This window comes from Protobothrops mucrosquamatus, unplaced genomic scaffold (assembly GCF_001527695.2).
Source record: "Protobothrops mucrosquamatus isolate PMUCROS unplaced genomic scaffold, P.Mucros_1.0 scaffold4484, whole genome shotgun sequence".
In the NCBI taxonomy this organism is placed as follows: domain Eukaryota; kingdom Metazoa; phylum Chordata; class Lepidosauria; order Squamata; family Viperidae; genus Protobothrops; species Protobothrops mucrosquamatus.
The window spans coordinates 29795-39654 of record NW_015390391.1 but is presented as its reverse complement, the minus strand read 5'-3'; the positions used below and the strand labels follow the sequence as shown (position 1 = coordinate 39654).

At 45.3% G+C, this 9860-nt stretch overlaps 1 protein-coding gene across 1 annotated transcript; it reads left to right on the top strand.

Moving 5' to 3' along the window:
• Nucleotides 1-126: 126 nt before the first annotated feature.
• On the top strand, nt 127-6029 carry ATP1B2 (ATPase Na+/K+ transporting subunit beta 2; the record flags this gene model as incomplete). The annotated part of the gene is made up of 4 exons (XM_015828415.1): nt 127-329; nt 1904-1960; nt 4082-4180; nt 5868-6029. Coding segments are annotated over 4 exons (521 nt in total), but the record flags the coding sequence as incomplete, so codon positions are not given.
• Nucleotides 6030-9860: the final 3831 nt, after the last annotated feature.

Sequence of the window (9860 nt, the reverse complement as noted above, 5' to 3'; positions counted from 1 at the left end):
TCTTTCTTTCTTTCTTTCTTTCTTTCTTTCTTTCTTTCTTTCTTTCTTTCTTTCTTTCTTTCTCTCCTTTCCTTCCTTCCTTCCTTCCTCCTTCTCACCCAATCTCCGCTCCTTTCTCTCCGCCAGCCTACAACGACTCTCGGCAGGTGGCCATGAACGAATTCTGCCAGCCGGGCCGTTACAACGAACAGCCGGACAACGGGGTCTTGAACTACCCCAAGAGGGCCTGCCAGTTCAACCGCACGCTCTTGAGGGACTGTTCGGGACTCAACGACTCGACTTACGGCTACCAGGAAGGACGGCCTTGCATCCTGGTCAAAATGAACCGGGTGGGTTGGTGGGACATTGTGGGGTGAGGGTCTCCCCAGAGGGGAGGGGGGGTTAGGGAGGAGGAGACGAAGAAGCAGCAATTGGGGCTGGGGGGTGTAGCAAAGGGGCTTTTTAAAATTGCTTGTGGCTTCCTGGCCAACGCAGTTAGTCCTCAACTTAACGACCGCCATCATAAAGCCAACAAATTTAGTTTGCTAAGTGAGAGCTTTGTTAAGGGAATTATGCCCCCATTTTACGACCGTTTTGGCCACCGTTGTTAAGCGAATCGTTGCAGTTATTAAGTTAGTAAGGCGGTTATTAAGTGAATCACAAGGTTGCAAAAAGGGGATCCCTCGACCCTGGGAAACCGTAACCGTCATAAATATGAACCAGTTTCCACGTGCCTGAATTTTGATCCTGTCACTTTGGGGAAGGCTGCGACGGTCGCAAGTGTGAAAATTGGTCATAAGTCCCTTTTCTCAGTGGCGTTGTGGCTTTGATTGGTCGCTAAATGAGCTGTTGTAAGTCGAGGACTAATTGTAACACCTTTTCTTCTGCCAGACATTTGGGGTGACGAGAATTAGAGCGGCACGTTGCCCACTCATGTTCCGGACCAGGGGTCTTCAAACTCGGCCCTTTGATGTCTTGTGGACTTCAACTCCCAGAATTCCTCAGCCAGCGTGCCTGGCCGAGGAATTCTGGGAGTTGAAGTCCACAAGTCATCAAAGGGTCCTAGTTCCCTCACGCCGGCTGAGGAATTCTGGGAGTTGAAGTCCATAAGTCACGAAAGGGTCCTAGTTCCCTCACGCTGGCTGAGGAATTCTGGGAGTTGAAGTCCAAAAGTCACCAAAGGGTCGTAGTTCCCTCACGCTGGCTGAGGAATTCTGGGAGTTGAAGTCCACACGTCATCAAAGAGACCTAGTTCCCTCACGCTGGCTGAGGAATTCTGGGAGTTGAAGTCCACAAGTCATAAAGGGATCCTAGTTCCCTCACGCTGGCTGAGGAATTCTGGGAGTTGAAGTGCAACAGGTCACCAAAGGGTCCTAGTTCCCTCACGCCTGGCTGAGGAATTCTGGGAGTTGAAGTCCAGAAGTCATCGAAGGGTCCTAGTTCCCTCACGCTGGCTGAGGAATTCTGGGAGTTGAAGTCCACCAGTCATCAAAGGGCCAAGTTTGAAGACCCCAGCTCGTGGACCACCGAAACCAATCAAAGGTCCTAAACCAGTGTTTGTAGCCACTGGATGATGGGTGGACTTCAACTCCCATAATTCCCCAGCCAGCCAGGTTTTACTGGAATTCAGCACGGATAGGACAAGAACAAATATACCCCCCCTTTTTTTTATTATTGAACAACTCTCTTAGTAGATGGTGGGAAGGCGGTCGATGTAATATAACTTGATTTCAGCAAAGTGGGGGGGAAAAATAAAAATAAATTAATGAAGGAGTTAAAGGTGAGCTAGATGGCACAAGAGTTAAATGGAAAACTTGATCAGTTGGCTGGGGGATTCTGGGAGTTGAAGTCCACACCCCCCCCAACTTCCGCTGGCCAAGTTTGAAAAATGTTGTCCTAAACTTCCTTCTCCTTCTTTTTGTAGGTCATCAAATTCTACGCAGGCGCCAACCAGCCCATGAACATCTCCTGCGCGGCCAAGGTAAAGAGACCCCTCCCCTCCATGTCTCCCCCTCCCCACTTTCTCTGTCTTCTTCTCCATCTCTTGTTTGTTTGCTCTCGGTGTTCACACATTTTATCTACTCACTCTGCACACCTCTTCGGTTCTATCGGAAATCCAATGTTCTCTGCCGACAGATACTGAGGTCCACACAGGAGGTAAGGGTTCCTAGTCTTGAGGATAAGAGGGGCCGGTTGGGGGCTCCTTAAAAACCCGCTACGTAGTTGCTCAAAGTTGCTTTTAGGACGATAGTAGGATAGACTGCACCTTGCTTCAGGAGGCAGCCATAGAGCAAAGGGTCCAGGCTCTGATACAGGAGAATACGCCACTGATGATGTTACCTAGATGGGTCGTGAGATGTCTGCGAGGAAACCACCCAGCTCAGAGAGCACCCCCTCCTCCTCCTCCTCCCCCCTCCTCCTCCTCCTCTTCTTCTTCTCCTTCCTCCTTCTCCCTTCTTTTTTCTTCTTCTTCCTCCTTCTTCCTCCTTTCTTCTTCTTCTTCTTTTTCTTCTTCTTTTTCTTTTTCTTCTTCTTTTTCTTCTTCTTCCTCCTTCCTCCTCCTCCTCCTCCTCCTCCTCCTCCTCCTTCTTCTTCTTCTTCTTCTTTTCTTCTTCTCCTCCTTCTTCTTCTTCTTCTTCTTCTTCTTCTCCTCCTCCTCCTCCTCTTCTTCTTCCTTCTTTCTTCTTCTCCTTCTTCCTTCTTCTTCTTCTCCTTCTTCCTCCTCCTTTCTTCTTCTTCTTCTTCTTCTTCTTCTTCTTCTTCTTCTTCTTCTTCTTCTTCTTCTTCTTCTTCTTCTTCTTCTCCTTCTTCTTCTTCTTCTTCTTCTCCTTCTTCTCCTTCTTCTTCTTCTCCTCCTCCTCCTCCTCCTCCTCTCCACAAACCCGCACTCCTTTCTAGCGTTGATGATGTTACCTAGTTGGGTTATGAAACGTCTGCAAGAAAACAACACAAAAGGTCCGATCTCCTATATTTTGGCTATCTTAAGAATGGAAAATTCGGTTAGTCCTCCATTTACCACCGCCCATTTACTGACCGTTCAAAGTTACGACGGCCCTGGAAAAAGGACCGTTTCTCACACTTACGACCGTTGCAGCAACCGACTCGTATTTATGACGGTCGCCGGGCCACGTCATCCGCCTTTCGCGCCCTCCTTACAAGCAAAGTCAACAGCCGCGGCGACTCGCTTAACAGCGGAGGTCAGAAACGGGGTCGTCCAACGGGGCAACGTTCACCCCAAAACTGTCTCGTTTAGCAGCGGAAATTTCCGGCCTCCGTCGCGGTCGTACGTTGAGGAGGACCTGCATCCGGGCCCTTATTTTGTGCGGGAAAAAATGCATCTCACGATTCCGAGGATTTGGGGAAAAGTGGCGTTTGCCCACCCCCCCTTTAAAAAATAAAAAAGGGGGAGTGAAAGCTGCACAAATCTTTCTCTTTGGCTGTCTTCTGTAGCAGAGCCTCCAGCTTCCGTGCCTGCTTCCTTTGGGGGGGGGAGAGAACAGGAATTCTGCTTGCCCCCCCACACCGGGCCACGAATTTGCCACGGCTTCCAACGCCTGCATGAGCCACTTCTGCACCTCTCCCAAAAATGTAGAATCTTTGGCTCAACTTTGCAAAAGTTTCCACCCCCCCCCCAACTTTGCAGGGAGCGATTTCCCCCCCCCAGCCTGATTTCATTCCTCTTTCTTTACTAACCCGTTCATTTCGTTTACTAATCCGTCCGTCCGTCCATCGTTCTCGCCTGTTCCTTCCTGCCTCTTGGTTTGCATGTCCGTCTGTCCTTCCTTCTCCGTTTTTTCACCGTCAGAAGAAGGAAACCGTCCACGAAGACGAGAGCCTTGTAAGAGTCCATGAGGGGAGGGAGGGGTCTTCATTTGAGGGGGGAGGGCACGGTGGAAGAATTTAAGTTTCAGAGTTTAAAAGACCCACGCACGAAAAGTGGGAGAGATGGTGCAACTAAGCTCAATCGTGGCTTGTCGGGATGGTTTATTAATGCATCATAAATAGAAATGATTGATGGCGCAACGGTGTTTCTTTTGGTTGGGGAGGGGGCTAAACTCAGGCTATCCTTTGACACCCCCTCCCCTATTTTTCACCTTCCCAGAAAGAGGAGGACGTGCAGAAGCTGGGAGAGATAGCCATGTTTCCCGCGGAGGGCCACATCGATCTAATGTACTTCCCGTATTACGGGAAGAAAGTTCACGTGAGTACGGATGCTTTGCGCCTTACCCGGCCAGGTGCATGCTGGGAAATTCCCAGACTTTTGGTCCAGGGGTTGTTTGCTGCGCACCGAGGCGTTTTACTGTATACCACAGGTTTCATTTTCCTGTCCTCTTTTTTTTTTCCTAACCCAACCTGGCCAAGGGCAGGCTGGGAAAAAATTCCCACGTTTTGGACCCTTGGGGTATTGCGGACAGAGCAGTTTTATAAATCACAAGTTTCATTTTCCCATCTTCTTTTATTTATATATTTTTTTGGACCCAGTTTAGTCTTTGCTGCCGCTTTTAATAATAATAATAATAATAATAATAATAATAATAATAATAATAATAATAATAATAATAATAATAATAATAATACAAGGAAGAAGAAGAAGAAGAAGAAGAAGAAGGAAGAAGGAAGAAGTAGTAGTAGTAGTAGAATAAGTAGTAGTAGTAGTAGTAGTAGTAGTAGTAGTAGTAGTAGTAGTAGTAGTAGTAGTAGTCAATTGCAAAAGGCGGCCTTACTAGGAACCGCTTCCATCCTGCAACGAGATCTGTAATACCATCAAACATCCACATCTGCCTATCCCAGGTCCTGGGTAAGGACTCGATAGGTAGACAAAAATGCCAAATCCAGTCTGAACATCTGGCTGACTGTGGCTTTGATGGGTCGCTAAATGAACTGTTGTAAGTCGAGGACTAATTGTAACACCTTTTCTTCTGCCAGTCATTTGGGGTGACGAGAATTAGAGTGGCACGTTGCCCACTCATGTTCCGGACCAGGGGTCTTCAAACTCGGCCCTTTGATGACTTGTGGACTTCAATGTTGGAAGGGACCTTGGAGGTCATCTAGTCCAACCCCCTGCTCAGGCAGGAAACCCTATATATTGATTTAAATAAAGCTGGAGAAAGAGATTGCCTATATAGGCCGTGATCTATAATAATAGCAGAACAGAATGGCTGGTCCAATCTCTTCTTCAAAACCTCCAGAGTTGGAGCACCCGCAGCTTCTGGTGGCAAGCCGTTCCACTGGTTAATTGTTCTGACTTGTCAGGAAGTTTCTCCTTAGTTCCAGGTTGCTTCTCTCCTTGATGAGTTTCCATCCGTTGCTTCTCGTCCTGCCTTCAGGCGCTTTGGAGAATAGCTTGACTCCCTCTTCTTTGGGAGCAGCCCCTGAGATATTGGTGAATGTTAGACTAACAGTATAACAGAGCTGGGAGGGACCTCGGAGGTCTTCTAGTCCAACCCCCTGCTCAGGCAGGAATCCCTATAGTACCATTTCAGACAAATCGGGGAAATTCTCCTTAGTTCCAGGTTAGTTCCAGGTTGCTTCTCTCCTTGAGCAGTTTCCACCCGTTGCTTCTTTTCCTGCCTTCAGGGGCTTTGGAGAATAGGGGGACACCCCCCCACACTCCTCTTCTCTGTGGCAGCCCCCCAAATACTGGAATACTGCTCTCTTGTCCCCCCCTCCTCTGTTTTTGACCAATAGGGAAAAAAAATGGGAAGTGTGTGGCCTATTTTTTTCTATAACCGCTATCCTGTCCCCCCCTCCTCCGTTTTGATCAATAGGCTACACACTTCCCAATCTTTTTTCCTAACTTTTTCTCTCTTGGTGGGTCTTGGGAGAGGGGCTGAGATTTCTCCCCCCCCTTTTTTTTTTTTTTTAAAAAAATTCTTTTTCAATTCCAGGTCAACTACACCCAGCCCGTGGTGGCGGTCAAGTTCCTCAACCTCACTTTTAACCACGACCACAACGTGGAGTGCAGGATTAACGCCGCCAACATTAAGACCGACGAACGAGACAAGTTTGCCGGACGCGTGGCTTTCAAAATCCGGGTCAACAAAGACTAAAGCTGACCCCCCCTTCCCCCTTCCTCTTCCTCCTCCTCCTCCATCTCCTGGACCCCCCCCCCTACAAAAACCAGGTCCTTCCTGGTGGCTCTTGGCAATCCCAACACAGAGCTTACAACGACTAACAGGTCCGAAGCTGACGGAAATTGGGGGGCGGAGAATAATGTCTTTAGGGGTTCCCCTTTGGCCGCTGCTGCTCACCTCTGTCTCACTAACCTTTGCTGTTAGACAATCCACCTCTCTTGTTGACCCCACTAGGAAGGGTTTGCTCCCACCTTATCTTCTCATAGCGCCCCCCCCCCTCGGTGACCCCCGGATTGAGTCTAACATCCCAACGGTGTCTGGCTAGGGGAAGCCCAGCCTTTTTGGGCCCTCTCCCTGGCAGCACTCCCTGTCTCCCCTGGAGAAGTTTCCTAATATAATAATAAATGTATATAGATATTTTTTTATATATATATAAAAGTATATATTAAAAATTAAGGCGCCGCGGAATCTAGGCATTTTCCTGCTATAATATGCATGGATCGGGGCCGGAAGACGGTAGCCAGGATAACTTGGTTTTGACTGCCACCGGGAATGCCTTGCGCCCCCCAAAGCTTGTGGCCGTCGCGACAGGGAAGGCAGCTGGGGGTTGGTGGGGGGTGGTGGCCCCATTGATTTCAGGAGGGCTCACTTCTTAGGTAGACCCTGCCCGGTTTACATAGCTCTGGTGCTTCTCAACCAAGGCACCTTGAAGATGGGTGGACTTCAACTCCCAGAATTCCCCAGAATTGTGCTGTCAAGGGTTATTTTTTTCATTTTACGCTGAAGTCAAAGGTATATGACATCTACCACATTCCCACCATCTATTAAAAAAGTTATATAACAGCTACCGCATTCCCATCATATATTTAAAAAGTTATATTACATCTACTACATTCCCACCATCTATTTAAAAATGTATATGACATCTACCGCATTCCCACCATCTATCAAAAAATTTATATTACATCTACCACATTCCCACCATCTTTTTAAAAAGTTATATTACATCTACCGCATTCCCACCATCTATCAAAAGTTATATGACATCTACCACATTCCCACCATCTTTTTAAAAAGTTATATTACATCTACCGCATTCCCACCATCTTTTAAAAAAGTTATATGACATCTACCGCATTCCCATGTATCAAAGTTATGACATCTACCGCATTCCCACCATCTATCAAAAAAGTTATATGACATCTACCGCATTCCCACCATCTTTTTAAAAAGTTATATTACATCTACCACATTTCCACCATCTATTAAAAAAGTTATATTACATCTACCACATTCCCACCATCTTTTTAAAAAGTTATGACATCTACCGCATTCCCACTATTTAAAAAGTTATATGACATCTACTGCATTCCCATCTTTTTAAAAAAGTTATATGACATCTACCGCATTCCCACCATCTATGTAAAAGGTTATATTACATCTACTGCATCCCCACCATCTGTCAAATAAGTTATGACATCTACCACATTCTTACCATCTATTTAAAAAGTTATATTACATCTACCGCATTCCCACCATCTACAGTGGAAATGCAGCAGATGTCATATCGGATGCATCAAAATTTACATAATTTGATGAGAAGTTCTGGGAGCTGTAATCCACCCATCGTCAAGGTGCCAAAGTTGAGAAACACTATACTGGGCGCAGGTGCAAAATTATGCTGATTTTGCATGAGGCTAGTCCTCAAGAACAAAAAAACGTCTAGGACGCTGGCTTGGCCTCAAAACTCCTACATTGGGCTAGGAGTGCAATCCCGCAAATGCAGCGGCTTACGGGCATGGCGGCTGTTGTACGACGGCCCTGGTGTGCGGTCTCCTTGCAAAATTAAACTGCCATGGCCTCTGTGAATGCGGTTTGTTGGTTTTAATTTCTAATCCTGCATTTCAGCTTTCCCGTTCTTTTTTTCCTGTCCTAGGATGACACAAACTGTCTCCGTTCATTAGTGTACAGTTGTTTTAATCTGTTGTAATAGAGGCACCTTGCACTAAGATACTATAAATCAAATTCCAGTGTCCACCATAACCAAGGGGGGGGGGGGAGAAATTCTTGACTGAACTAATGACGATCTTTTAGCCAATGTTAGTTAGTGGTTGGAGATTTTTGCTTTCTCTAGAAATTCTCCTGCAACATCTGTTTTCTCTCTCTATTTGTTTGGCAAAAAAAAAATACGTATTTTAAACAAAAAAGAAACAGCAATGGAAGGTTTTTTAAAAAAACTTTCTTTTGAGTTTTATCGTCGTGGTAATATTAAAACGTCCTCCCGTTCCGGTTTAAAGACGCACCTTTGAAGAATATGTATGTATGAACGGCACTCATAACTTTAAAAAACTCCTCGGCTTTTTAACTTTCTTGATTTTTATTTTTATTTTCTTTTGTCTTGGATTTTATTTGCAGAATTATTTAATTGCCTGTATCAGATTTACTGTGAAAGAAGAGAAATAAAACTTTAAAAAAACAAATCAACCTCCTAATGTTTTTTTTAAAAAAATAGCAAAACTTGCGTAGAGGAGCACAAATGTGGAATTTCAGCTTTATGGAAGCATATAGACATTATAGCTGAAGCCGTCTTAGATCTCTTCAGCTCCCAGAATTCCTATTAAGATACGTGGATTTCAACTCCCAGAATTCCCTGGCACTAACGCAGGTAATAATAATAATAATAATAAAGTTGGAAGGAAACTTGGAGGTCATCTAGTCCAACCCCCTGCTCAGGCAGGAAACCCTATACCATTTCGGACAAATGGCTGTCCAGTCTCTTCTTAAAAACCTCCAGTGTTGGAGCATTCACCGCTTCTGGAGGCAGGTAGTTCCACTGGTTAATTGTTCTCACTGTCAGGAAGTTTCTCCTTAGTTCTAGGTTGCTTCTCTCCTTGGTGAGTTTCCACCCATTGCTTCTTGTCCTGCCTTCAGGCACTTTGGAGAATAGCTTGACTCCCTCTTCTTTGGGGCAGCCCCTGAGATATTAGAACACTGCTATCATGTCCCCCCTCATCCTTCTCTTCATTAAACTCTTCATTAAACGGTAGAGTCATTGTGGTTTGTTTACTCTCTTTTAATCCCTTTCCTTTACTGCAAGGATCTTCAAACTTGGCCCTTTGATGACTTGTGGACTTCAACTCCCAGAATTCCTCAGCCAGACACAGTGGCTGAGGAATTCTGGGAGTTGAAGTCCACAAGTCATCAAAGGGCCAAGTTTGAAGACCCCTGCTTTAGTGGTTTGGACTCATAAACCATACTGGTAGTAATAATAATAATTAATAATAGCAATAGTACCAATAGTCATAGGCGCCTTGGGTGCAATCCCAAAACAACTGGAGCACCACTTGAACACCTTCATTGGCATTGACAAATTCGCCATTAGTCAATTGCAAAAGGCGGCCTTGCTAGGAACTGCTTCCATCCTGCGACGAGATCTGTGACACCATCAAACATCCACATCTGCCTATCCCAGGTCCTTGGGAAGGACTCAATAGGTAGACAAAAAATGCCAAATCCAGTCTGAACATCTGGCTGACTGTGCGATGATCATCAATAATAATAGTAGTAGTAGTAGTAGTAGTAGTAATAATTATTATTAATGCCTATATCAGATTTATTATGAAAGAATAGAAATAAAAGTTTTAAAAAAATCAACCTGTTTTTTTTTAAATAGCAAAACGTGTGTAGAGGAACACAAATGTGGAATTCCAGCTTTAATGAAGTGCAAAGCAGAATGTATATTAATCTTGGTTTTATGGAAGCATATAGACAGTGTGGTTTGTTTACTCTCTTCTAATCCCTTTCCTT